The sequence below is a fragment of the Canis lupus genome, chromosome 9 (assembly GCF_003254725.2).
Source record: "Canis lupus dingo isolate Sandy chromosome 9, ASM325472v2, whole genome shotgun sequence".
Lineage (NCBI taxonomy): Eukaryota > Metazoa > Chordata > Mammalia > Carnivora > Canidae > Canis > Canis lupus.
The window spans coordinates 55,423,727-55,450,718 of NC_064251.1; the positions used below are offsets into that span (position 1 = coordinate 55,423,727).

General features: G+C 55.2%; 3 protein-coding genes across 18 annotated transcripts; 2 read left to right on the forward strand and 1 right to left on the reverse strand.

The window, feature by feature from the left end:
• Positions 1-1,630: 1,630 nt before the first annotated feature.
• ASB6 (ankyrin repeat and SOCS box containing 6) lies at positions 1,631-7,236 on the forward strand. 2 transcript variants are annotated; one of them, XM_025475442.3, is made up of 6 exons: positions 1,631-1,882; positions 3,384-3,565; positions 4,554-4,660; positions 4,767-4,875; positions 5,491-5,577; positions 5,702-7,236. In XM_025475442.3, the coding sequence occupies exons 1-6, from the start codon at positions 1,770-1,772 to the stop codon at positions 6,367-6,369; spliced, it is 1,266 nt and encodes a 421-aa protein (XP_025331227.1). In that variant the 5' UTR covers positions 1,631-1,769; the 3' UTR covers positions 6,370-7,236. The 2 variants fall into 2 exon arrangements, with proteins under 2 accessions (XP_025331227.1, XP_025331229.1); XM_025475444.3 differs by lacking the exon at positions 1,631-1,882 and adding an exon at positions 2,000-2,255.
• A 172-nt stretch (positions 7,237-7,408) lies between these two features.
• NTMT1 (N-terminal Xaa-Pro-Lys N-methyltransferase 1) lies at positions 7,409-16,602 on the reverse strand. Of its 6 annotated transcripts, XM_025475446.3 has the most exons (5): positions 16,223-16,388; positions 13,534-13,701; positions 10,504-10,715; positions 9,483-9,735; positions 7,409-8,319 (listed from the first exon to the last, which is right to left on the reverse strand). In XM_025475446.3, the coding sequence occupies exons 2-5, from the start codon at positions 13,547-13,549 to the stop codon at positions 8,063-8,065; spliced, it is 738 nt and encodes a 245-aa protein (XP_025331231.1). In that variant the 5' UTR covers positions 13,550-13,701; positions 16,223-16,388; the 3' UTR covers positions 7,409-8,062. The 6 variants fall into 6 exon arrangements, with proteins under 6 accessions (XP_025331231.1, XP_025331233.1, XP_025331232.1 ...); XM_025475448.2 differs by lacking the exons at positions 13,534-13,701; positions 16,223-16,388 and adding an exon at positions 16,463-16,602; XM_025475447.3 differs by lacking the exon at positions 13,534-13,701 and having other exon boundaries at positions 16,223-16,395.
• Positions 16,603-19,592: 2,990 nt separating this feature from the next.
• C9H9orf50 (chromosome 9 C9orf50 homolog) lies at positions 19,593-26,992 on the forward strand. Of its 10 annotated transcripts, none has more exons than XM_025475434.3 (7): positions 19,601-20,292; positions 20,672-20,861; positions 20,966-21,079; positions 24,207-24,370; positions 25,974-26,142; positions 26,399-26,501; positions 26,793-26,992. In XM_025475434.3, the coding sequence occupies exons 1-7, from the start codon at positions 19,785-19,787 to the stop codon at positions 26,898-26,900; spliced, it is 1,356 nt and encodes a 451-aa protein (XP_025331219.1). In that variant the 5' UTR covers positions 19,601-19,784; the 3' UTR covers positions 26,901-26,992. The 10 variants fall into 10 exon arrangements, with proteins under 10 accessions (XP_025331224.1, XP_025331223.1, XP_025331222.1 ...); XM_025475431.3 differs by having other exon boundaries at positions 19,603-20,292; positions 26,330-26,501; XM_025475433.3 differs by having other exon boundaries at positions 19,603-20,292; positions 24,258-24,370; positions 26,330-26,501.

A 26,992-nucleotide genomic window follows, 5' to 3' on the forward strand; every position in this document is an offset into this window, starting at 1 on the left:
CTGGGCCCCATCCGAACAGGCCTCCTCACCACATTCCCAGGGGCAAGTCAGGCCCCTGACCTGTGCCATGGAGCAAGTGACCCTGAATCAAATGGGAAGGGCTGAGAAGCCTCTGGTTGCCTATCAGCTGCCACACCACTGAGGACCTCAGGATGGAGAGGCAGGGTGTGGACACTTCAAAGAGGGGTAGACATTCCCAACCCCCTCCCCTGGGGGGCGGGGACTAACACCTGGGGAGACTGAGGCACACTGGAGCAAGTGCCCCACTCAGATGCTTGTTGTTGCCAGATGGGAATTTGGGCCCAGGGACCCAATCTTCTGATTTTATGGGATAAGATGGAAAGCTCCAGATCAGTGTGAGCAAAATTTCTCAATGTCGCTCACAAAGACACTTCTTGGGGTGCCTGGGCTCAGTTGGTGAAGCGTCTGCCTTTCAGCTCAGGTCCTGATCCTGAGGTCCTGGCATCAAGCCCTGCATTGGGCTCCCTGCTCAGCGGAGAGCCTGCTTCTCCCTCTCTCTCTCAAATAGGTAAAATCTTCACACAGACACACTTTCCTGGAGTGAGAATCAAGGCAAGCGTGTGCTGGGAGGCATGGACCCGGTGGTCTGGAGCCCCTCCAGCCAAGTCCAAGCTGCCCACCCCTCCCACCCCTCCTTCTGGCCCTTCCAGGCAACAGAGGCAGAGGCAAAAAGGTGTTTTGAGTGCCAATGGAGGTTTTGATAGCTTGTCATTTGATCTGTGCAGCAACCTTGTAAACTTAACGATAACAGCAAGGATTAATTATGCAGCCCCTGCCGCAGACTGGCCCCTGCTGGGTCCCTGTAGCCAGACGCTTAGGATTGGGTTTCCCGGGTGAATCTGTTCGGCCCTTGGTGGGGGCGGAAGACTGTCTTCGAACGGCTCCCTAGGCCTCCTCTCCTTCACCGAGGCAGGTGCCGGATGGGCGAGAGCCCAGGGGCGCGTGGCGGGGTGCGAGGCCGGGACCGCGACCGCACAGCTCTCGAGGAAGGACTCTGGGGTCCCGGAGGGCGGCCGGGCTCCGATGTGGGGCTCCAGGAGGTGGAGGTCGCAGCGATGACCTAGGGCAAGAGGCCCCGCCCCGCCCTGACACCCGCAGAGCTCCCGACCCAGCCCTCGGTGGGTACGATTGCGCGTCTTACGGAGGAGAAATTCGGGTTCACGGGGTCCATCGAGGCGGAGAGTGGAAGGAGCTGGCGGCCTGCAGGGCCAGGAGCTGCGGGGGAGAGTCCGGAACGGGGAGGGGGGGGGCGTCCACCTGCGCCGGGAGGCGAGCGCCAGGCCCGCCGTTAGGAGGTGTGACCCGGGGGCGCCGCCCGGGGTCCAGGCACCTCTACGCCCGGGAATTTGGGCAGCGACCGGCCGGGGAGCGCAAGGGGCGGAGCTCGGGCGGCGCCCAGCGGCGGGGGCGGGATCGCAGCGCCGGGCGGGGATCCGCTGTGCCGGCAAATCCGCGACCCCCACTCGGCCGGGGCTGCAGCCCGGAGGCCCCGGCTCGCGCTCCGGGGCGCGCCGCGGCCCTCCCAGCCCGCAGGGGGCGCTGTCGCCGCCCGCCGCTTCCCTAGCCGGAGCGGGCCGGAAGTGGCCCTCGCGCTTCCGCCGCGGAGCAGCGGGGCGGGCGGCGGGCCGGCGGGGCGCGGGGGCTGGTCCCGCAGGAGCCAGTGGAGCCCGCGGCCGCCGGGACGCGCCTGTCGGCCCCTCGGCCTCCGGGGAAGGTGCGGCCGCCCTGCCGCCGCCGAGGCCGCCGCGATGCCGTTCCTGCACGGCTTCCGGAGGATCATCTTCGAGTACCAGCCGCTGGTGGACGCGATCCTGGGCTCCCTGGGGATCCAGGACCCCGAGCGGCAGGAGCCCCTGGACGGGTAACTAGCTTCCCTGCCGCCGGCGGCCGACCCGGCGCTGCCCCCCTTAATGGTCTCCACAGGCGTGGCGGGGGGGGGGGTGGCTGTGTCCCCGCTGTACGGATGCAGAGGCGGGCGGAGGCCGGGGTTGCGTTGCTTTGAGCTCCTGCACCTGGCCCAGGTCTTGCCCCTCGCAGGGTGGAGCGTGCTCCAGGCCCGCGCAGGGAGGCCGGGAGGGTGGGGTGCCGGCGGGGCCTCCGCCTCGATGCCCCACCCTCGGCCCTGCCTGCCAGTTGCAAGGGAGCAGGGAGGAGTCTGCGGGCCTCAGTGTTTACCCGAGAGCCGTGCGAAACTGAATTCTGCAGCTGAGTTTGCATCTTACATAGACGAGCAGGTGGGAAAGGTATTCGGGGATGCATCAGTGAGCTAAAGGAAACCCCCAGCCTCGGGGATGCTCATACTTCAGAGGGGAGAGACTGACGGTCCCTAGTCGGGTGTGTGTCCGTTCGGTGTAACGGAGAGAAGCAGGCATGTTTCTGGGATCCCTTGGGATTTCAAACCCAGTGGGTTTCATGCGTCTCCCTGGGGACTTCGGTGGAAGCAGGCTTGCTTCTTCGCTGCTGTTGGCTTTGAGGCTTGTTTTGAAAACAGTGTGAGATGTTTCCTTAACTTTAAGGCTGCTGTGAGGGTGAGGGCGGGGCAGCAAAGGGCCTGCTGTGTGGCCTTTCCTAGTACCAGAATTTTTGCTGTGTATCCGTCCAGCACCGGGCATCCTCCCAGGCTGGGGAAACAGTCGGAATCCTGCCCAGGTGGGGGGTCGGACTTTGATTCTGACAACTGAAGGGTCCCAGAGGGGTGAGGCTAAGGGGAGTAGGGAGCATCGGTGAGGAAGCGAGGCCTCACCCAGAGGTGGTGGCCTGTGAAGGAGCTGCCTGCAGGCCTGAGCTTCTGGAGAAAGCCACAGCAGCTCTTGGAGGTCAGTGCTGGAAGACAGGTTGGGTTGGTGCTGGGGTGTGAAGGGCCACGTGTGCACTCAGCCTTCTGGGGCCTGGGGGGTTAGACATCTGAGTGTGAGCACAGGAGGGCCTGGGCTGCCCTGGCTGTGGGGGTTGCCTGGTCTGGCCTCCTCTGCAGCTCAGGGACAGTCAGTGTCAGGGGAAAGGGTGCCAATGTCTGCTTCTTGCACCTGGCTGCAAAGGCTCCCCTTCAGGCCCAGCACCATAGCTGTGAATCTTTGTACTCAATCCAGGGACCAGACTGTCTGGGCAACTGGAGAGGAGGCTGGAGACAGCCCCAGTTCTTAGCAAACGCAAGGAGTCATCTGAAGTTAAAAGATCCAGCTTGCTATACCACGGGCCTTTTTCCAAAGAGACTTCCTGCCCTCGCAGAACCAGGATCCTCCCTGGGGGTGGGGGATGGGGGTGATGACAGCAGACCACCCACCCACAGGGTGTGCAGGCTAGCTAGTCCTACAGCCATCCCCCCCCCACACCCCAACTGGTCCACCTCTCTCCTGCCCCAGGCCCAGTTATGTTGCCAGCGAGGAGAGCCGAATCCTTGTTCTCACCGAGCTGCTGGAGAGAAAGGCGCACTCTCCATTTTACCAGGAAGGTGTGAGCAATGCCCTGCTGAAGATGGCCGAGCTGGGACTGACCCGGGCCGCCGACGTTCTCCTGCGCAATGGGGCCAACCTCAACTTTGAAGGTCAGCTGGAGCCCAGAGGGGCTGGGGGTGGGGTGGATAGGTGGCTTAAGTGGGGCTCTGCCTTGGGTGGGGAGCCAAGCCTTCAGGCACTGCTTCTCCTGTTCTCCTGGGAGCCACTTTCCTTATTTCTTCCATGGGTGGTGACTAAGGAACCCCATCCCCCTGTGGGCTTTCAGATGGTTCTTACCACCTCTGCTTCAAGGGCGAGTTGGTTGCTGCTTCCACCATGTGATTGATCAGCACACTTGCCCAGCTAAATCCTGGGTTCCATTAACATGAAAATGTGGTTGCTGGCACTGTGCCCAGAGCTCAGGGAGAGCAATTTTCTGCCACTTATTCAGAGCCATCTCGCATTTTTGTTCATGCCACAGGAGAGGGAAAAACACGGAAGTGACACTGGGTGTAAATCACGACAGGGCTGGGTTAGCTTCTAGCCCAGAGGGCCAGGGGATGGGGATGGAGCCAGTTTACTTCTCTGGCCTTCTTACCAGGGTGGGCAGGGTCAGCCAGGAGACATACAGGGCTGACTTGCGACTGAGTTGGTCTTTGAGCCGACACAGCACATGGCCAGGCACGCCTCCCCTCCCCGTCTGAGGACAGGCTCAGAGGGTGCTAGGCTCCTGGAGGGCTGAGGAGCTGAGGGGCACGGGGCCTGTTAGGAAGTCAGTCATTTGGAGACTGGCTTCGAGGATGTGGCTGTTACTACCAGGCTTCAGAAGCTGTCACTCCGGGTGCTTCTCCTAACAGCCTGAGAAGAGGCCCCCTTACAGTTCCATTTTACAGAAGAGACTAAAGCCCAGACAGGTGAGGTGCTGCGCCCACTAGGATGCCCCCAGGATCCTGACCTAGGTCTGACTCCAGAGCCTGTGCGCTGGCACCTGATGAGGATGGCTCTGTCCTGACCCCTCATGGTGACAGAAGCCTGGGTCTCCTCAGGAAAGAGGGCTGGGGCCGATAGGACTTAGACGAGCTGTGTCTGTGCCTGCAGACCCTGTCACTTACTACACGGCCCTGCATATCGCCGTCCTGCGAAACCAGCCGGACATGGTGGAGCTGCTGGTGCGCCACGGGGCCGACATTAACCGGAGGGACCGGGTAAGGGCTGGGTCCAGCCTGCTCTGAAGCAGGGATGTGGTGAGTGGGGGGCTATGGGCAGCCTCACAGGCCCCCAGGCCCATTCAGCTATGCTTTCTTGGCTCAGATCCATGAGAGCAGCCCCTTGGACCTGGCCAGTGAGGAGCCCGAGCGCCTGCCCTGCCTGCAGCGCCTCCTGGATCTTGGAGCAGACGTCAACGCGGCTGATAAGCATGGTGGGTGCCTCCCACAGGAAAGCAGGGCACCTGGCACCGGGTGCTTTGCGAGGGAAAGCCAGAGCACCCCAGGACAGTGGCTAGGTGTGCAGGCTAGATTTTGCTGCATTTTGCTGACCTGCAGAAGCTTTCAGGAAGTGGTGCAGCCATTGGCCCCACGCCAGCCCCTTGAGGTCTGTCTGCAGGAGGAAGTAGGGCATGCATGTGGTCAGATTCTGAGGCAGAGTTAGCACTTCTTGGCAGAGACTAAGCCCGGGTCTCAGGTAGCAGCATCTGCGTGTCCAGAAATATCCCACGTCTTCTGGCCACTCTGCTCTTGGTTCTGTGTTGGTGGAAAGGGAATGACTAGAAACCGATCACCCTCCACCTTGGCTGAGAAGTTGGTCCTTTTTAAAGTTTGCTTTCTGGGGGTGCCCAGCTGGCTCAGTTGGTAGAGTATGTGACTCTTGATCTCAAGAGTTGTGAGTTCAAGCCCCATGTTGGGTGTAAAGATTACTTAAAATCCTTGAGGACAAAACAAAGTCCACTTTCTCATCCTGTGGTGTCCCCTGCACCTGAGGGGTGGTCCTGACCTTGGTTTCCTGGTCCACACTCCTCATTCTCTTCCTTCCATAGGAAAGACTGCTCTGCTCCATGCTTTGGCCAGCAGTGACGGGGTGCAGATCTATAATACTGAGAATATCCGGCTCTTACTGGAAGGAGGTGAGGCTGGTCCACAGGCTGTTCCCAGGCCCTTCTCTTTCTTCCCACCATTAAACATGAAGCATTACTTTGCAGGGATTTAAGACCTTCTCCTGTTTTCTCTTTTCCTGACTGGCTCTTGTAGGGGCAGATGTGAAGGCTACCACCAAAGACGGGGACACTGTGTTCACCTGCATCATCTTCCTGCTTGGTGAGACGGTGGGAGGGGACAAAGAAGAGGCCCAGATGATCAGCCGCTTCTGCTTCCAAGTCACACAGCTGCTCCTGGCCCATGGGGCTGACCCCAGCGAGTGCCCAGCCCACGAGTCCCTCACACACATCTGCCTCAAGAGCTTCAAACTGCATTTCCCTCTCCTGCGCTTCCTGCTGGAGTCTGGAGCTGCCTATAACTGTTCCCTCCATGGTGCATCCTGCTGGTCTGGCTTCCACATCATCTTTGAGAGGCTCTGTTCCCACCCAGGCTGTGCTGAAGATGAGAGCCACGTGGACCTCCTGCGCAAAGCTGAGACCGTCCTAGATCTCATGGTGACGAATTCCCAGAAACTCCAGCTGCCTGAAAACTTCGATATCCATCCTGTGGGCAGTCTAGCAGAGAAGATCCAGGCCCTTCACTTCTCCTTGAGGCAGCTGGAGAGCTATCCTCCATCCCTCAAGCACCTATGTCGGGTTTACATCCGGCTCTATCTTCAGCCCTGGCCTGTGGATGCGAAGGTCAAAGCCCTACCTCTGCCTGACAGGCTGAAATGGTACCTCCTCAGTGAGCATAGTGGTACCGTTGAAGAGGACATCTGACCACTCCCGGATGGAAGGGTGCAGGGTCTGGGCAGCTCAGCCTGCTGGTGGATTTTGGTACCTGTGGCAGCCTTAGGGGAGAACCTTCTGGCCATCTTCCGGAAGGTACAGGTTGGGAGAGGAGACTTGATCCTAACTGTGTACCAAGAACACAGGTGGAGCCCAGCAGCTGCGGTCATTCCTGTGGGAAAAAAACTCTGTCTTCCAGGGGGACTGCCCCCCCTTCTGTCTGCCAGAACCCCCAAGTCTCAACCACATTGGGAAAAGGGACAGGGTGTAGATTTGGGACAAGTGTACACCTCGTCTGCAGGGAGCATCAGGCAGGGTAGCTTTGAGTCTCTGTCCTCCTGAGAACTGTAGGAGGCTGGTCTGTCTTGCATGGGGCCCAACTAAAGCCAGAAGGAAGCATGGTAGGCTTGTGGGGGACAACCCTGCAAGGCCCTTCACTCCCAGCCTCTCCTCATGCTAGATTATGTCACATACAGAAGTGCTTTTGGTGGGCTAGGGAGAAAGCTGAGCTGACCCCTGCCACCTTTGGCCGTTCTGGGACCAGGTCACCCACGGCCCAGCCACCAAGGCACGGGACTGGACTCTGGTGGCAGCTGTCTGTGCCAAACCTGGGACCTTGGGAGACCATGTCTTCTGCTAAAAGCAATTCTGCATGACCAGAGACAGTCCTTTCCAAAATGTCTCACAATTTTGTGAGGGGTCCATCTGATGAAGAAAGCTACACTGCTGAAAGCTGACTGTACTGCCCAGGCCGAGCCCTCACAAAGCCGAGTCCCAGGCACATGGGCCCTTATGAATTGTGTAAATGCTGGGGAAGCAAGCTGAGGCAACTAAAGATACATTATAAAGTAAAACATTTCTCTTGGCCTTCAAGGTGACATTTTGGCCCCTCACCCTTCCCCAGCCTCAGATAAAGGCTCCCACTGCAGCCATTAAGAGGTGAGAAGCACTAGGGGACGGCAGCATCTGGTGGGGACAATTAACACAGCACTGCTGTCCCAGTTAAAAAAGAGTACCACTCCACACTGGCTAGGGCCTTCCCATTACAGGATTCACCCTTTTATTTTCTGACTGAAAATGCTCACCGAGGAGGAGCTGCCAGGCCCAGCCAGGAGTGAGGCTGCAGACTTGTAACGATCACATTAGGGACACCAGGGCTCCATCACCACACAGGCCTCAGAAAGCAAACATCCCCAGCAGCTGCAGGAGGTAGCAGGCCTGCCCAGGCTCGCCGTAGCAACAGGGTGACAGTGCCAGCTCCAGGCCCGGCTCCTCTCCTCCCCCCAAGGGAAAAAAGTCCTCTATGACCGAGAGTTCTCTTCCTCTTAAGGCAGCCAGGCCTACAGCTGGAAGGCCAGGTGGTACAAGGGAGATCCAGGGAATCTCCACTTCTGATGGGATCACTGTATTCCCAGTGGGGAGCACCAGGGGCCCTGAAGTCACGCGAGTCTGCACTGCCCAGAGAAGCAGCAGAGCCAGGCTCCAGCCTCACTGCTCCGTTCAGGGGCACCCTTCCTCACTGGGTCCCATTATGTCTTTTGAAAAAGAGTCTAGTGATGGACGGCAGACAGGTATATTTAGCGGTCTTGCTCAACACTCCCAAACCATCGTCATGGAGCCTCTGGGTCTTGCCCGGCTGCCAGTCCCCACCCCACACTGGTCCCTTTTTCCTGCCAGCCCCCGCTCATCTCAGGGCTAAGCTGTAGACGTGGTAGATCTCATCGGGGAGGTTCTCCTGGCGCTCCTGGGCTAGGAGGCTGAGGCCTGCACTGCGGACGATCCTGTGGACCACCTCGAGGTCCCGGCACACACTGCTGTCCACGTCATCCAGGATCACACCCTCCTGGGCCATGTTGTCTTTGATGACAATGATGCCATTGGGGCGTAGGCCCTGCTTGCAGCGCCGCAGGAACTCAGCCAGGTGCTGATCAGTCAGGTGGCCTGGGGACAACAGAGGCTGGGGTCACTAGGGAGGGAGTGGTGCCAAGCACGTATATGTCACTGGCCATACATGGCTCTCCGCCTCCTCTCACTGCCTTACTGAGCTGTCTAAACACACAGGGCCTCCCTGGCTCTCAGCAGTCCAGAGAAGCTTACCAAATCCCATTCCATGTAAGAGGAAGCTGGCTCAGAAGCCACTCACCAGAGAGCAGTCACAAAGTACACAGCTGGGATTTCACCCTGAGTGGACGACTTCTGGGCCCTGCCTGACACCTACGCTCCATGCCAATCCCCCTGCTTTGAGGCCTGGATTAGGGGAACATACCAAACTGTTCCCTTCCCTAATTAGAACTCCAGACAGGCAAAAAAACAAAACAAGAAAAACACCTCCAGATAGGCTTTTAGGGACCACAAAATATAGGGCCAGACCCAGTGTGTCCCCAGCAGGGCTGTGGTATCTGTTATGGAGTATGTAGTGGGTGGCCAAATGCTGGTACGGTGCCCTCCCCCCCCTCCCCCCCGCACCTGCTGCCAAGTCAGCAGCCCAGGAAGAGTGCCTTGGGTGTGCTGCTAGGCTAAGTAGGTGCAGGATGGACGGTAAAGCACGGCTTACTCACTGTGAACAGCAGGAGCAGCCAAGGCTTCAATATTTCCTTTAATAAAAAACATTTACTTATAAAAACTCATTTCCAAGTTCTTTGAATGCAGTAAGTTATTGTTCATTTCCACTTTTTCACCAAAAAACTGCACCCAGGGATGCCTGGGTGGCTGAGCGGTTGAGTGTCTGCCTCCAGCTTGGGGCATGATCCTAGAGTTCTGGGACCAGTCCCACATTGGGCTCCCTGCAGCGAGCCTGTTTCTCCCTCTGCCTATGTTTCTACCTCTCTGTGTCTCTCATGAATAAATCTTTAACAAAAAAAAAAAAAACAAAACAAAAAAAAAAAAACTGCACCCAAAAGGGTCATAAAAGGTACTGATAAAACATGGAAGGTGTACTTTAAGGGAGTGCCTTCCACAGTCGTGGCGAGCCCTGGGAAGACTAGAGAAACCCCTGCCATCTTGCCTGCTGCAGGTGCCCTGGGGCGGTGGCTTCCAGGACTCCGGGGGGACCACCTCTGTGGCAGGAGGTGTGTGGAAGGTGGAGAGGGCTGGGGAAAGCTCACCTATCACCCACTGGATCCAGATGACATCGTAGGAGTTCGGCTCGGGGCTGAAGTCCTGGAGGCCGCAGCAGAAGTAGTTCCTCACCCTCTTGCCCTCTTCCCCCAGATACGTCTTGGCTTTAACCAGAAAATCTTCTGTCACGTCCACCATGTCTACCACTCCAAAGAGCGGCAGCAGCAGCCTCTTGGTGATCCTGCCTATGCCGGCTCCGCAGTCCAGGGCACAGGAGGTGCCCGTCTTGTTTGGGCCTTCCTAAGAAGCAGAGAAGGCACAGACTCCGTAAGGAAGGCTCAAAAAGCCCGAGGGACCCTGTCCCTAGGAAGGGCTGTTCCTCCCACGCTCCCAAGGTCACTCCAGTAGGACCAGGCATGTAGGCTGTGGGGTCGCCAGTGGGCAGGAGCACACCTTGTGCCTGTCCTGGGCCACCTGTCTAAAAAGCCGACTTCCACTTAAAGATGGGTAATTTGAATAGGCGCATTGATCTCCTCTCACTCCCAGAGCCCCGTTAAAACAACAGGATGGAAAAAATTTAAGCAGTGAAAGAATGGAAGACGGAAAGTGGGCAGAGAGGAGCAGAGAATGAGGAGCAAGCACCAGCCTCTGACGCTCACCAGGGGAGGCCACAGCTGGGCACACGCCAGCCTGGCACAGAGGAGGGCAGGGCAGGTGAACAACTAGGAGCCGGCCTTCAGCAGAACAGCCAGCACCCACAGCCCAACAGCCCGCAAACATGGCAAGAGAGTGAAGGATTCAATCCAGACAAAACGGAACGGTTAAAGTGAGACTCCGTGCTGGTGCCGGAAACCCTCGCACAGTGACCAGCTCCCATCTGACAACCCTGAGACAGAGGCCCCAGTCACATGCTGCCCCCGCCCCAGCCTTCGAGGCCTGGGTGGTCGACGCCAACAGATAACCAAAAACCCTGCGGTGATCCGTGTGAAAAGTGGCGCCCCGTGCAGAACAGGGAGGGCCACCAGGGCCACATCCTCTGCTCCTGGACAGCACACCAGACCTGCCTACCCTCAAAAACCTCTGCAGGAACTTCCGGGAGCTGCTGATGTCGATGCTGGAGATGTGGCCATACCCCCCGAGCATGCCGTCCACTGTGGGCGGGACTTCCTTCCAGTACGTCTTGGCCTTTGAATAGAACTGTTTCTCATCTTCTATCACCTCACTTGTCATGCTGTCACCAACCGAGTCAGCTCGGGCACCAAACCCAGCAGCAGTGCCTCCTGAACAACAAAAAAAAGCAAATCAGCCAAGTCAAGGGCCCCAGTCTCACCCCACGCTTCACTGGTCATGCAACCCTGTCCAATGCAGAGAGATGTCCAGTGTCCCCAAAACTGCTATTCCTTGGATGACAGTGCTGTCTCTCGTATTCAAGACATTTTGCAAAGTTACCTCTGTATCAGAGGAGAAGACCCAGAGTCCTGGGCTTCTAGTCCTTTCCTTACTATACATGACACCTGACCCGATGGCTTCTAACTCTAGGGTATCGAGAACCCCCAGTCTACACTTGAGGAAAGTGAAGCAGGGAACCCCACCTTCCACAGTGGATGTTCCAGCTGATTGTGGGAGGGGTCTGGGGAGTCTGCATGCCTCCCCTCTCACTCTAGAGCACAGAATGAAGCTCACTGTGGGGTCTGGTCCTTTGTTAAGGTGCCAGGACTCTCTATAGCTCCATGCACACAATGGCAACTGTGCAGGGCTGCAGACAAGTACAAGACATAAGCACAACACACCCCAGAGGAAGTGCTTCCCTGAGGAGTGACGACCATCAGCTAAAACTAAGGATGAGGAAGGGTTCACTAAGCCAACCAGGCAAGCCTGCTCCGGGAAGAAAGGCATGAAAAGCACATAGAGAGCCCCTGCAACTGGAAATACATAGTCAGGGGAGCACATCTGTAGATTAGACTCCTCGCTAAAGAGCAGGGAGCTTAAACTACTCGAGAGTCAAGCAGGGAAGTGACAAGAGATGTGTTTCTGGAACTCAGTTGACAAGCTGTGTGGACTCCAGGGCGAGAGTGAGAGCAGATGCAACAAGAGGGTGTTTGTCAGAACAGGTGGAGAGGCAATGACAAAGCAAGAGCCTGGGCCTGGGAGAGGGGAGGGTTTGGCAGCTCCACACCCAGCCAGCCCAGCCACTCATGCCAGGGAGGGACAGAAGGGTCAGATCTCTACCCTGAGGCATCTGCATGCATCAAAATGGGTCTGCACTGAGCCAAAAGTACTATGGAAACTTAAAGAATGGAGGATTCCTTTCCAAATGGCAGACAGGGGAGCGGCTGAGAGAAGGCAACCTGAGCTAGTCCCTGGAAGACAAGTAATGCTGGGGGGGGGGGGGGGGAGGGCAGCACAAAGAGACACAGAGGGGGCAGGGCACGTGTGTCACCCACAAGACTGTTGTGATGGCCTGGGCTGACTGGAATGCAGAGGAAGAGGGTTATTATGGGGAGATGAGCTTAGATGGGCAGACTGGTCCTGGGTACAAGAGGCTCCAGCAACAGGCTGGGGGCCATGGGTCTAGCCTGTTGGTAATGGAAAACCAATGAGCTGAGAGTTTCTGAAGGGCCCAAGGTATGCTGGGATATAAGCTTGGGTGGGACCAACTGGCAGAGTGGGAACAGCAGGAGCCACCCTGGCAGTTGGGATAAGGAGCAGCAGCGCTGTAGGAAGATAGCAACAGGGGCACATTCCCATCACAGGCTCTCAGCTCAGGGGTCACATCCCCAAAGGCCCTCCAGGAGCAGCCCAGCGAGAGTGGCTTCCTCCAACACCTCGATCCAATCCCCACATTTTCCTGCCATCAGAATGTATATTTCTATATTACACTGTTTACTTACTGTCTAGCCTCCAGTGGGATGGAAGCTCCAGAGGCATGACCTTGCCTTTTCACCACTGTGTCCCCAGCACTGAGCCCACAGGAGTCCCTCAGTGCACGGGTCACAGGACTCCTGGAAGATGGGGTTAACACAGAAAGCTTCATGTGGAACCCCAGAATAGTGTTCAAAAACAAGTAAAAAACCCCGAGGATGCACGAATGCTTTAAGAGTTTCAAGAGAAGTAATCAGATGGGAAACAGAAAAGTGCCCTAAGGACAAGCATACAGCCCTCAATACATTCTGACTAGAAGGACAGAATTTTCATTGGCCATGTTTGTTACTAGTCCCCAATGCACAACTGTACTCTGAACCTGTCCTAGAAGACAAGGAGCCTTCCAGAAGCGGCAGGCCCAATTCCACCCAACAACTCAGGAATGCTCCTCACTGGTGCAATCTTGCTTCCATCAGGTCAGCCCTTTCTAGGGAACCCAGCTAGCCAGTAGGGGCATCAGGGGAGGGTCCTCCTCCCCAACCCCTGGCTTCTTCCTGAATTTGTATGTTCCTCAGGGACAAGGCCACACACTAGCCCTCTAAGGAATCAGAAGAAAAGCGACAGCATCCACATGCCCTAGCAGGTCCAGTTCTTAGATCTGTGATTGTCACTGTTTCCGTCCTCTGGAGCCCTTCTGCTGTGTGGAGAGTCCTTCAATCCCCTTCAGATTCTTTTTTTTTTTTTTTTTTGTGCCCCTTCAGATTCTTGAATCAGCTCTCAGATTGATGCTCTAGCTTCTTCGTTCAGGTACAAGAGTCTGGGACTGCAGTGAAGGCAAGTTCCAACTACTGTGTCACTCGAAGAGCCCTTTGGGGTAACAGGCTGGGGGGCCCTGGTTCTAAATATAGCATCCCCTCACCCTGGCTCACCGCCATGTCCCACACCAGTGTCCTAGCACCCGAGGCTATTCCTCCACCCCCTAGAGAGAAAGTGGCACACAGCTCAACAGGAATGAACTTCCGCTCCAGCCCTGAGTCACATGGTAAGCCAGAGAACTAGAAACCTGCCGACACCCAGAAATGCCAGCTGTGGTAGAATGAAGATCACTGTACTTCCCGGACAGCTGACAGGAAAGAGGGCCACCAGCCTGAATGTCACCACAAAGCTCAGTCTGGGGCTGCCCAGCCCCCATCAACAGGACCCACAGCCACCATGTCACAGCCTCTCCACCATTACCCAGGACAGATGGCATCAAAGCCAGCTCTTTCACAGCATGCCAGCAGAGCTCCTACTCAGCACTCAGACGGGAGCTCGGCAACACCAACTCCGTCCCCATCACTGCCCGCCAGTCTTGGCAAACTGCTGGTTTTGTCTTCATATCTGTCTCCACCAGCCTGGGAGCTCCTTAGAAAAACAGTGGCAATATCCTGAGATGCATCACTGTTATTTCTCTCATATCCCATGTAGCATACAGGCATTCAACAAAAAATTCAATCCCCACTAAATGAACAGAATAAATGTGGGCCCACTCACCTGGCTGTACTCTCTTTGCCTGTCTGCCTTCCCTTCCAAGGAAGCAAGCTTCTTGGGGACAGGGACAGGACCTCATACCCCATTAGCCCAGCACCTGATACAAGGTGGGGGTTTGCTAATTGTTGAAGGATTCAAAGAATGAGCTTTCTGTGGTTACATTCTCCACTTCTGAAAAAGTCTTATAAAAATCCAACCATTCAAAACTGGTAACATTGAAAGCATTACCGACAATGTAATTTTTTGCTTTACCAAAAGCCTTACAACATGATTTCTTTAAATGTCAAGGTCCTCTGAATAATCTAATTTACAAGAACTCCACTTACAGGCAGATTCTAGGAACAAGCCAGGGGAGGAACATCCAGGATGGGAAATGGCAAGTATAATTTTGACATTTGTTCCAACAGCTGATTAATTAGTAAACATGACTCCTTGGGGCCCTGTCTACACTTTATCTCCCAGTGTCCAGATCAGAGTGGGAAAGAGGACCCTAGGAGTCCAAGGGAACAGTGGGGTTGTCAGTCAAATAGCAGTAAGTCCTCCTTTACTCTGCCCAGGTTGTGGTGAGGAGCTATGTGGCTGCAGGGGTGGGAAAAGGCCTGGACACAATCTGGCTTTGTGTGCATCCTCAGCTAGCTTGGATGGGAAGAGAAGCCTTTTGTTCACAGTGGACTATGCTCTTCAGCAGGTAGAACGTGTTGTCCATCATTCATGGTCATGCAGCCACCTCCTCTTTCCCTCCAAGGTGTTTAGGCAGCCGCCCCAGCTACTACTTCTCCCAGGGTCCATGGAAAAAAATGGTGTTTGAACTGTCACCATCAGTGCTTTGGGGAGGCATCACATCCTCCTCATTTACCAGCCTCTAAGAAAAAACCTGGAAGCAACAGGAGGCAAGAGCCTGCTTGACATTACTTCCTCCCTCTTGCAGCCTACTGGACAGGGCCTGTTCTCCCTGGATCTGTGACAGCAGCTGGACATATGGGAATGGCAAGGTGCTCTATGAAAAAGAAAGGGAAGGAGGAAGTAAACAAGACGAAAAAAGGCGTGACGGAGGAGGAGAGATGGGGTGTTTGAAACCAAACTAAGGCTCTGGTAGAGTCAAATGAACCACATCTGAATCCTGGCTCTGCTTTTCTCTGGCTGTCTAATCTCAGATAAGACACCTAACTTCAGTTAAGTTTATCTATAAAATGGAAACAGCAATGTTGACTTTACAGAAACGCTGTGACAATCGTCACAGGTCGGTGTGAAAGCATCCAGTGATCTGTACAGTGGCAGGTACATATTATCTCAAGTTCAGAAATCTCTGTCAAATGAAATTCTCATCAATTCTCTCTGCCAATTGTAGAGATCAAATGGGAAAAATGCAGTGATGTGCCCTATGAACTGTAGAGTGCTGGCAACACCTAAGGGATCACTACTGTTATGCTGGGGGGTCGGTCCAGCAGACAAACAGCTCTGCAAACCTGCAGTGGAGGGGAGTGAGCTTCCCATCTGTTCCAGCACAGAAACAGTGCAGAGATTCTGGAGATGCTACCTCTGTGACCCTATGGCTTCTGGGCCCCACCAACGCATTCTGCATGTACCTCCAACCCTCCCCCAGGCCCCAGCTGACCGACAGAAAGCCATTCCACTAAAGGGGTGTTGTGCCTTAACACAAACACACACAGGAAACCAAGAACAGCCAAGGAGGGAATTCAGACCCCTTAACACAGTCAAGGGCCCCATCCCCCAGGGGATCATCCTCTCTCTCTGGGCCATCATTCTACACATTCAGACCTTGTACAAGACCGACCCGCCCCACTGCCAGGGCCTCTGACACCGGCTGTTTCTATCCCAGAGAGATCCCGCTGTTGATGGGCAGCAGAGCCTGGGCCTCTGGTTCCATCTGGCAGCCCCTGGGCAAACAGGCTGACCTTGGCTCCAAGGGCTCTCGCGGGGAGCTGCCTTCTGAGTGGCACCAGTGGGGAACTGGAACGGGAGCTGGGTCCAAGGTGAAATACGATAGCGACTCCCATGCAACGGGCACTACTGTGCCCGGCTCTGACCTGAGCATTTTACTGACTCCTGACACCTCCCCTCCGAGTGCGTGCTCTCCTTAATCCCCGTTTCTCACAGGGGAAACTGAGGCTCAGATGGGAAAGGGCCTAGCTACGGTCCCCGGACGCACCCCCGGGGGAGTGCCCCGTCCAGGGTCCGGCCGCCTCGACCTTCCTCCCCCACCCGCCGCCACCGGTGGCCCAGGTCCGACCACCCCGGGGCCCGCACGTGGGGCTCGGGCAGCTCGCGCCGGGTCACGTGACGAGCCGGGGCCTCAGGGCGCCGAGGCAGTTGGGGACCGGGGCCTCCCCTCCCCCGGCGGCCACGGCTCCCCGCTCCGCCGCGCGCTACTCACCCCGGGCGGGGGCTCCCGGGACCCGGGAGAAGAGGACGGGAAAGAGGATGCGGAAGACGGCGGCGGCGGCGGCGGCGAAGACCCCACAAGCCCACCACCAGCTCCGACAGACCGCGGACAAACGCGACACCTCGCGGCGCGCGCTGCCTTTGTCCCCACACGTCACTTCCGGGAGCCCGGGGCGGGGCCGCCGCTAGCCCCGCCCCGCGGCCGGTTCGCCCCGCCCCGCGGGCTGCTGACCTCAGTTGACTTCTGGGTCCGTGCAGGACCTCTCGGGCCTGGAGCCTCCGCGCCGCGCCTCTCCTGCCTCCAGCACGCGCACCAGTGCGGTTAGAGGCTGAAGGCTGGACTTTTGAAAGCGAACGTTCTGTAGGTTTCCACTGGGTAAAAAGAGGCGGGGCGAGGGGGAGGAGGTGCCTTATTACCCAAATTGCACCCGTAATAATTTGCATTAAAAAAAATATGCATGGGGATCCCTGGGTGGCTCCGCTGTTTAGCGCTTGCCTTTGGCCCAGGGCGTGATCCTGGAGTCCCAGGACTGAGTCCCCCATCGGGCTCCCGGCATGGAGCCTGCTTCTCCCTCTGCCCATGTCTCTGCCTCTCTCTCTCTGTGTCTCTCATGAATAAATAAATAAAATCTTTTTTAAAAATAAAAAATAAAAACATACAGATCAAAGGAAGGAAGGAAAGAAGGAAAGAACAGAGAAAGAAAGGAAGATATCCCTGACAGTGCCAAGGGGCTGTTAGCCCAAATACACAGAACTAGTTCTTGAAGTTTCCATTCCAAAAAACCTGCCCTCCCATAGGCTCCTCCCATATATAGAAATTTTGGAGGAGTCCCTGAAACAACCTTGATGGAATGTGAGTTTGCAGGTGGGTAGGCCTTGTGAACCTCTCCAAGCCTCAGTCTCCTCTTCTGCCAGTGTTCAATGTGTAGGATAGCCCAGGTCCAACCTTCAGCCCTGTGCCTGCAGGGGGCTCTCAGTAAATAGTATTTATCATTAGTTCATTTTTCCCAAACTGATGCTCTGGTCTTAGATTTACAGTGCCTTCCTCTGGGCTTTGCACACAGGAGGTTCTTTAAAAGTGTGTTTGCTCGCACACCTGGGTGGTTTAGTTGGTTAACCGTCTGCCTTTGCTCAGGTCATAACAGGGTCCTAGGATTGAGTCCCACATCCAGCTTCCTGCTTCCTGCTTAGTAGGGAGTCTGCTTCTCCCTCTTCCCCTTCCCCCTGTTCATGCTTTTTCTCACACAAATAAATCAATAAAATCTTTTTTAAAAAAGTGTTTAACGAAGTGAAAGCTATGGGAGGGGGAGCTGCTGACTGCTGTGGAGTCCTCCAAATCCGTTTATGTATATATTATATGGCATCCTCTCCAGAGTACTCCAGGTCAGACTTGGTTTCCCTGACCTGGGCCCCTGTCCTAAGCTTCATTTTCCATACGTTAAAGAGAAGGGGATAAATCCTAAGCAATCTCAAATGCTAGGTGCATCTATAATTTTCCTTTGGGGGCAGCTCTGAGCCCGGCTCTTTTAGGGGTGCCTAAAAATCCACCCCCACCTTTTTTTTTTTTTTTTTTTTTCCTGTCAATGGATGAGAAAGTCCCTTCCCTACACCTGGTCTCTGAGGCCTTTCCAGATCTGGACAGCTCCAACCTCAAAGCCTCTTGCATCACTGAATTCCCAAGCCTTGCACACAGTAGTTGGTCAAGAAATGTTTGCAGCATGCCAAGGGCTGGAGGGCTCTTTAGAAATCATCTAGTTAGTGAGGTGCTCCTCATCCATTTTCTAAAAACTCATGTGCTCTTAGAATAAATATAAAAAAGGTTCACCTTCCCCACTCAATATTCCAATTTCCTGAGGAGGTATGCCCTTCCATCCCATTGAGTATTTGCAGAAAATGGGAATACATCAGCTATGATGCCTCCTCCAGGCTGACTTACAAAATTGTAAAATGATATCATTCCAGTGAAATTGCTGGTCCAAACAATCCTCCCCCACTCATGTTTCACAGAATAAGCTTTTCCCCTGCCCTTCCTAGTCAAGAGTCACAGATGGGGCCCAACAGTCTGTTTTACTATGGAGCCCTGAGAACAGACAGACTTTCCAGCATTACACAGCAAACAGAAGCAGAGCCTGGATCTGAAATTGGTTCTCTTCATTTCCAGGCCTACTATATTCTTACTGCCCAGGATTCTGGTTGAAATTGTACTTCCAGAGCTGCCCAGCTCAAACTTGACCCACCTGGGCCTCCCAGATCCAGAGAGGGAAGTGGAACCCTGAGCCCTCTGCCCCTGGCTTGGGCCTGGCTGCCCTGGTCAGGAGTTCCACCAACTCCCTTGTGAATATAGCCTTGGCTTCCTGAGCACAAAGCCCCACCTTCTGTCTTCAGGCCCAAAAGCCCACTGTTCCTCACATGGCCTTGGGTGAGGGGCAGATCACAATGACCCTGAACAGGCCCTTGAGGCAGCAGGGAGGGTGCAGCAGAGAGACCAGGCTGGGAAGATGGGATCTCCCAAGGACCAGCCCACCGATTAGGGGGCTCTAAACTCAAGGGACCTTCTCTGGATCCACTAGAAGCCCCACTAAGGTAAGTGTAACACCAGGAGCCAGCTCAGAGATAACAATCTGGGAGGAGAGTGTGGTAGGGAGGCAGCAGGCTCTAAGACACCCCCCCCCCCTGTGTCAAAAGCTGGGAGCAAGTGTAGGACTCTGTCTCCCAAAGGGCAAGTTTGTTAAAAATATGTGTCTTGGAGCGCCTGGCTGGCTCAGCCAGTAGAGCTTGTGACTCTTGATCTCTGGGTTGTGAGTTTGAGCCCCACATTGGAGGTAGAGATTACTTAAAAATAAAATCTTAAAGAAAAAATATGTATCTTGGCTCCAAACCTATTGAATCAGAATCTGAGGCATCTGTACTCTCAACAAGCTCTCCGCCCAAGGGGCCCTAACGGCCCAGCAGGACTGGGCAACTGCTAGGCAGGTGTCTCCTTTCAAACCTGGTTCCAGGTTTCCTAATTCCCGGTGGAGTGCTAATAGATAGCATAATAGACCTTGAACACTCCAGTGTGCTTAGTCACAGAGGAGCAGGTGCTCTGTTATCCCCATTCTACAGATAAAGGCATGAGAGAAGTGAATCAATTGGCTTGTCCAAGGTTGCAAAGCTAATAAGTAGTGGAACTGAGACGAAATCCTAAATAACAATTTTAAAGTAATTATAACAACAATAGTAGCAGCTAGCTTTAATTGAGCATGCACAAAGTGCCTGGCACTATTCTATGCCATTTACACGTGCTCACTCACCTAAACGTCACAGCAACTCAGAAAGGCATGTACTCTGACGTGACCATTTTGCAGGTGAGGAAACAGAGGCTGGGCAAGCTCTGGCCTGAAGCCACTGGCGGCCAGAAGAGAGACAGTGGCGTTACCCCCTAACCACAAGTCCCTCCCCACCCCGGGCACTATGGCTTGGGGGCTGGCCTATGCCCTCCTCTCCACTTCACACGGCACCCCCCGCCCCCCCTCTGGCGTGAGGATGCCCTGAGCTGAGCGCAGGGCCAGACAATGCCCAGGCGTCTCCCCAACCCCGGGGCCCAGCAGATGGCGTTCAAGGGGCTCCCCGGCGACGGCGCTCGCGGAAGGGGAGGCCCGCTGCTGCCCAGCCTGCCCCTGCCGCAGCTCCGCAAGGTCTCGGGCGCGGGGGTCCCCGACAGCTGGAGGGCCTCGGGGGTAGGCGGCGGCGGGTGGTGGCCGAGCGGGTCCTCGTACCCGGAGATGGGCGTGGGCGTCAGGAGCCCCTCGCTGCGCCTGCCAGCCCTGCCCACCGCGGCCCAGCGGGCGGCGCAGAACCGGACAAAGCTGAGGTCACTCCTGCTGCCGCCCCCGCTCCTGGCCAGGGCGCCCCGGGAACCCGCGCCCCCGCGCGCCAGGCCGGGGGAGAGCGAGGATCCCTGGCGGGGCGCGGCCTGGGAGGCCCCGGATTCGCTGCGCGGTCTCCTAGGAGAGCTCCTCCCCAGCAGGGTCCGCGAGTTCCTGCACCAGCGGCGGGCAGAGCGCGCAGGGCCGCCGCCGGGTGAGGCCCCGCCCGGGTCGGCCCCGGGGGGGCGGGGCGGGGGCGGGGGCGGGGCGGGGCGGGGGGCGGGGGCGGGGCGGAGTCATTTCCGGAGCGAATGGAGCTACTACTGCTAGCGGAGTCCGCCCGCCGAAGTCCTGCCGACCACCCCTGGAGGGCGGGTCTCCCATTGCCCCCCCCCTTTTTTTTTAAGATTTTATTTATTTATTCATGAGAGACAATGAGAGAGAGACAGAGACACAGGCAGAGGGAGAAGCAGGCTCCATGCAGGGAGCCCGATGTGGGACTCCATCCCGGATCCCGGGATCACGCCCTGAGCCAAAGGCAGACACTCAACCGCTGAGCTACCCAGGTGTCCCCCATTGCCCCTTTTGTACAGTTGAGGAAACCGAGGCCCAAGGCCATATAACTAGGGAGAGCCTCGTAAGGACCGTCCCCAAGCAAAGGCTCATGGCTATCTCCACCTCCTCCTGGCTAGCATCCTCAGCATCACGACCCAAAAGGAGTGTGTCAGAGCAATGCCACAATTCTCCCCAGTGTCCCCACTGTTCTTTCCTTCCAGACCTGAGGTAAGTATCCATTACCTGCTGATGGGGACAGGGTTGCTGACAATGATCCGAAGGTGGGGAGGACCCTGACCACTCATGCCAGGTGTGGCTTGTTTATCTTCAAGGGGCCAGTCATCATACTTCCAGGATAGTCTTAAGAAGATTTTGCTCCATCAGATACCTGCCGCGGGGACCCTGAGGAAAGATCGTTCACAATTCACCCTCAAGAAAGGCAACCAGTGAGTTACAGGAGCCTGGCGGTAGGGGGTGGGGAAAAGGAGCATTCCTTCTTTTCTTTCCTATTGTCTTTTGCCCATGAATTTACCTATCTGTCCACCTATACATCCATCTATGTGTCCATCCACGAATCAGGTCTTCTGCCAAATCCATAATCCGTCCATGCATCCACCCAGAGATCTATCCCAGAGCAGGTCTCCTCCCAACCTATCCAAGGATTATCCATCAACATCTATGAATCCATCCACCCATTTATTCATCAGGCCTCTACCAACATATTCATAATCCATCCATGAATCCATTCAGATATTCCTGCTCCCATTCACCTATCCATCTTTGCATACAGCTTCTCTGCGAACCAGGTGTTATACAATGCATCCATGAATCTCTCTCCACCCACGCACCCATCCATCCATCTATCCATCCATTCATCCATCTAGCCAGTCATCTTTCTATCCACAAACTCTACGGTTCTATCCATCCCTGAATCCAGTGATTAGTCACCTACAAATCCTTCCATGCACTTGTAAATCCAGGGTACTGTCCATCTATAATCTTGTCATGAAGCCATCTACGAGTCCACATACCCATATACAGAAGCATTCATCCACTTATCCATACATCTACCCATCCCTCTAACATCCAGTCCTATTCAGACCTTTTCATTAACTCATTCATGAGTCCATCCATCCATCCACCCACCTAATCTTCCATCCTTTTACTCATCCCACCATCAATTCGTCCATTTCTTCCTCTAGCTTTTATTAGGTTTTGCTACGTGTCAAATGTTGGGGGAAATAAGATAAGGAATGGAGGTAGAAGAGCCTGGGCAGTATAGCTTACCTGGATCTCAATGCCATAGCTCTAATGGAGGAAAAGAATGTAGAAAAAAAAAAAAAAAAAAAAAAAAACTCCTCCAGCATAAACAGGCTTAAACAGAGGTGAAAGGTGAAGAGCATTGCCCATGAGTTTAAAGAGCAAGGAAAGTAAATGCACTACATACATGCCATCCCTTCTCCTTTTGGACCCATGGCTGACAGTATTATTTGACCCCAGCATTTTTCCCCCACTGGGCCTCAAACCCTTCCTGACACAGTGTTCCAGGCAGACGCTACCAGTGGATCAGAATAGGTGCCAGAAGTGAAACACATTTGCCAACCCAGGAACTTTAAATCAATCACCCCAAAGAAACACACTACTTCTCCTAAGACATAATAAGTACAAGTATGGAACTCATTATCTCAAATATGACAAACAGCAGGGATGGACATAATCACAGTGTTTCACATTTAAGAGCTAATACTTGAGCACTTCATGGTGTGTGAGATTGTCTGGTAGGCCCTACAGGGGACACCGGGGTGCCCTGGAATGGGCTCCAGAAGCCTTTGACAGGAGAAGCTGAGACTTCAGTCCTCTGGGCAAAGCCAGGATGCACCTGGGTCTGGCCCTGAGGCTAGCACAGACTGGGCCTTGATAAGCAGGCAACTATCGGATCACTAAGTAGGTCCCAACACCTGTAGCCGTCTCCTGTCTGCCTGGCTCTTTAGTGGGCTGATGAAAGCATCCTTTACGTGTCCACACAGACATAAAGAAGTAGTCAGGGGGATCCCTGGGTGGCGCAGCGGTTTAGCGCCTGCCTTTGGCCCAGGGCGCGATCCTGGAGACCCGGGATCGAGTCCCACGTCGGGCTCCCTGCATGGAGCCTGCTTCTCCCTCTGCCTCTCTCTCTCTCTCTCTCTCTCTCTCTCTCTGTGTGTGACTATCATAAATAAATTTTAAAAAAATTAAAAAAAAAGAAGTAGTCAGATAAATGGATGTAGATACATCAATATGTGTGTCCTTAAGGTGGAACGTGACATTTCTGAATAACAGAGCCACAGATGGATCAAGCAGGCCCTCCTGCAGGCTTGCCCTTGAGGCTAAAATTAATAAATGTAACAACAACAGAATGCCCTTTATTGAGTGCAGGCCCCATGCCAGGCCTTGTACTAGACGCCTCCCATAAGTTATTTGATACTTTCCAAACTCTTAGAAGGAGGCTATTATTATATTGCTCTACAATATATAATACATAATTTAAAGAGGAAAACTGCAAAATGGAGACCTGATTGTGGTCTGCCCAAGCTCATGTGCCTGAGAAAGGGCATAACTGAGACTAATGATTATAAAAACAGTTTGAGGGGCACCTGGGTGGCTCAGTGGTTGAGCGTCTGCCTTCGGCTCAGGTCGCGAACCCGAGGTCCTGGGATCAACTCCCGCATCGGGTTCCCTGCAGGGATCCTGCTTCTCCCTCTGCCTATGTCTCTGCCTCTTTCTCTGTGTCTCTCATGAATAAATAAAGTAAAACCTTAAAAAAAAAAAAAGAGCAATTAGAAGTTAGAAATGATTACTCTGGGCACCACACATCCAGGTGGAGTGCTTTGCCATCCGTTTCATCTCACCACCCCATGTGGTAATGAGCCCCATTTTACAGATAAAGAAACTGATGCTTCAAAGAGTTAGGCTGGAAACCCAGGATGACTTGACTCTCAACTTCCTCTCTTTCTTCTCTCTGCTGAATTGCTTGATATATAAGCATGCCGGCTCTGGAACTAAGATTCAGATCTTGGCTCAAAAATAACAAAAAATCGGGATCCCTGGGTGGCGCAGTGGTTTGGTGCCTGCCTTTGGCCCAGGGCGCGATCCTGGAGACCCGGGATCGAATCCCACATTGGCCTCCCAGTGCATGGAGCCTGCTTCTCCCTCTGCCCGTGTCTCTGCCTCTCTCTCTCTCTCTCTCTCTGTGACTATCATAAATAAATAAAAAAAAATAACAAAAAATCTTGGCTCTACCTTTTACGAGCTGCATGACCTTGGGCAAGTTGTAAAACATCTCTGTGCCACAGTTTACTCATCTGCAAAATGGGGAGAATAATCATACTTCCCAGAGCTGTGTGGGTTTGGTGGGCTGATGCATGTGACAGGCCTGATCCACCTCCTTGGCAGGCAAAGCGTTCCCTGAAAAGGCCAGGTATTGTGGTTGTCAGGATACACAGCGAGCTCTGGTTGAGTGGATGTGTGCTGTTGGGGTGGAATGTGGGGCTGGGGGCTCAGACCCTGGCCCTCCCTTGCCCTTCTCACCTCTCCCAGCAGGTCCCACAATATACAGGCTCCTAAGCTCAAGACTGTGCTCACCCACAGCTCCTCAGGGGAAGACTCAGGGCGGTGCAGGCGGTTTTGCCCCTTCCGAGTGCGATTTGCTGATGAAACCCTGCGGGACACAGCACTCCGCTACTGGGAGCGCAACTGTGCAGGTAGGCAGACAGGATGGGGAGCGCCAGGACTCCAGAAAGTTCCAGCTTGGAGCCCAGAGAGCAGAGGCTATGGCCCTGGGAGTAAGGGCCGGCCTGCAAAGGCCAGGAATCCACTGACGCTGCCGAGAAGGCTTCTCCAGAGAGTGTTAGGAGGACCTCGAAGACCGTGTAGAGTGTCTGAGGTCCTGCAGAGGTGTCTGAATATGGGTGGCACCAGAGAGCAGCCACAGTGCAGGAAACAATGGCTACCCAGGCTTGGTCACCGCTGCAGGACTTCTTGCTGCCAGGGGTTCTCAGGAAGTGCCATATCTGCCCACCTTGGAACAGGTGGCACCCATGGCCTCCCGACCCCTGTCTGGCCCCTTCCATGGCTTACAGGGGCTGAAGAAGGTGGCAAAGGCACTTAAAGCACCTTCTGCCCATATCCATGAAGGTATTGCCCAGAAAGGTCTAGAAGACCTGGCTGAGGAGTTGCCCAGAGAGGCTGGCTGTCTGAGGAGTTGCCCAGAAAGGTCTAGAAGATCCAACCTTCTCTCTGGGGAAGGCCAGAAAAGAAGCTAGGAACCACCAGACCTGGGTTTGGGAATAGAAGTTTGCTCTCAGCAATTTGGGAATGGATGTGATGGTGTCTGCTTTGGCACGGTTTTCAGTGTTTTCTGAAAAGGGTGTCAAGAGGCAGATGGGAAGAATCCGTGTCCTTGCTCTGGTATAACCTTTACCAATCCTCCTCCCACCCCTTTCTCCATCAGCCCGGCCTCTTCACTTCTCAGGATATAGCAGCCCCAGGGCCTCCAAGAGCTTCCATCTATTTATTGACCACCTCCTGTGTGCAGTTTCAGGAAACGGCTGCTCCAAAGCCTAGCTGTGGGTAAAGCCCTAAAATCCAGGACCTTCACTGACTCAGGAGGGACCCTACTCAGGCCCCTTAAGGTCATAGGAAGTTGGAAATAAAAGCTGCAGTTTTGTCTAACTTCTTGGTTAATGGGGAAGCCAAAGCCCAGAGAGCAGGTGACACGGCGGCCGAGAAGAGAAGCCAGAGTGTCCCCAGACAAACACTGGAGAAAGTTTCAGGCCAATGGCAGTTAGCTGACACAGGAGAAGCTTCTTTGTCCGCCGTGGCCACGGGAGCTGTGGTCACGTCCCAGGGCACCAGAGCGGGGCCCAGCTGACTGCTTCCCAGCCCTTTCCATCCTGAGGCAGCCATTGGGGAATTTGGGGTCCCTGACCAGCCAGAAGGGCAGCTATTGGGCAAGAAAGACTCTCAGCCCTTCCACCCCTGCAGGAGGCTCGGCATTGTCTCTGGGTTTCCACGGTGGCGTGACTGGCCTTCCCATTATGGGAAAGAAGGCCCATCTGGGGCTGCAGCAGGAGGGGGTATGGTGTGTGTGGGGGCACAGTTTGGGTCATAAAGGCAGAAACAGTCACGCAAGATAGTTTTAAAACCTGAGCCTTCTCTGGAGGCAGCCAGACGGCACGGGGGAGCCTCGGGTTGCCATGGAGACAGGGTTCTGCCCAGCCTTGCCTGCCAGAGAGGGAGGAGGGGAGAGTGGGGGTGCCAGAGCCCCGCCAGGTAGAGATCTCACTGGAGCCCTCTCTCCTCCAGTCCGGCAGAGCAACATCGAGAATGGGATAGCCACCCGATCATCGACATCAGAACGGGTGTCCGGGAGTGTCGGGAGATGGCTGGAGAGTTTGCCCAAAGCCCTAAGCCCCAGGGCCCAGGAGGAGGCCATGGCCAGCGTCTCGTTGTTCTGCTGGGAGTGCCCCGGCCTGTGAGGCTTCGGGGAAGGGGACAGGACTCCTACGCATTGCCAGGGCGCCCTCTCCTCACCCTGTCGACTACCCCACCCAGTGGCGGGCAGGCTAAGGGTCGGGGCCCTTGAGGGCCCTGCCAGCCATGGGTGGACCTGGAACTCAGAGTCCATGCAACTCACAGGCTCCTGTCCCCACCCTCCCCAGGCCCACCCAGGAGCCACAGAGTCACCTGTCTGAGGATGCCTTCATGAACAGCCTGCCCTTCATCCCCAGGGCCAGCACACAGAGGCAGCAAGGTGACCTCAAAACCTTGCTGGACACCGACCACACTCTGGAGCCAGTGGGCAAATCGCCCTGCTCCTGGAGCCAGAAGCTGGTGAGCACCTGCTGGCAGCCAACCACCCAGAGCACTCCTGCCCAGGGGGTGGCTGGGGTACCGAGTGAAGCCTCCCTGCATGTGGCTGAGGGCTGGGGTCTCGAGCTGAGCTGGGTTCAGATTCCCAGCTCCATACTTGCAGGTGCTGGGGGCTTTTTGCATTTGTTTCCTCATCTGTACGTTGGGGCTGACTCCAGTGCCCACCCCTTTGGACTGGGGGTATAGAATCCCCCTGGGATCTCCTGCCCAGAGGCCCCTGGAGCGTCCAGTCAGTCCTCCTTGTCTCTCTAGGAATCCTTCCTGCCCAGCTTGGTGCTGCACACAATCCTGAAGCGAGGCCGCCCTAAGGGCTACCGGCTGCTCCTGCCCTCCACGAAGTCACAGCAGGCTCCTGGGTGAATGGCTACTGGAGCTCCAGCCCATGTGTGGACACGGGCCAGGGGGTGAGGAGAGGCCTCTCTTGCCCCACAAATAAACATGCATTTCAAGTG

Excerpts from the sequence above, each read along its gene's own strand:
- ASB6 (XM_025475442.3), top strand. The coding sequence starts at position 1,770 with ATGCCGTTCCTGCACGGCTTCCGGAGGATCATCTTCGAGTACCAGCCG. Across the intron at positions 4,661-4,766 it reads ACATTAACCGGAGGGACCGG|ATCCATGAGAGCAGCCCCTT; the intron begins GTAAGGGCTGGG and ends TTCTTGGCTCAG. Across the intron at positions 4,876-5,490 it reads CAACGCGGCTGATAAGCATG|GAAAGACTGCTCTGCTCCAT; the intron begins GTGGGTGCCTCC and ends TTCCTTCCATAG.
- NTMT1 (XM_025475445.2), bottom strand. The coding sequence starts at position 12,363 with ATGCCTCTGGAGCTTCCATCCCACTGGAGGCTAGACA. Across the intron at positions 10,716-12,326 it reads ATCCCACTGGAGGCTAGACA|GAGGCACTGCTGCTGGGTTT; the intron begins GTAAGTAAACAG and ends TTTGTTGTTCAG. Across the intron at positions 8,320-9,482 it reads CTGGATCCAGTGGGTGATAG|GCCACCTGACTGATCAGCAC; the intron begins GTGAGCTTTCCC and ends TGTTGTCCCCAG.
- C9H9orf50 (XM_025475431.3), top strand. The coding sequence starts at position 19,785 with ATGCCCAGGCGTCTCCCCAACCCCGGGGCCCAGCAGATGGCGTTCAAG. Across the intron at positions 20,862-20,965 it reads TCTTTCCTTCCAGACCTGAG|GGGCCAGTCATCATACTTCC; the intron begins GTAAGTATCCAT and ends TTTATCTTCAAG. Across the intron at positions 26,143-26,329 it reads TGCTGGGAGTGCCCCGGCCT|GCCCACCCAGGAGCCACAGA; the intron begins GTGAGGCTTCGG and ends CACCCTCCCCAG.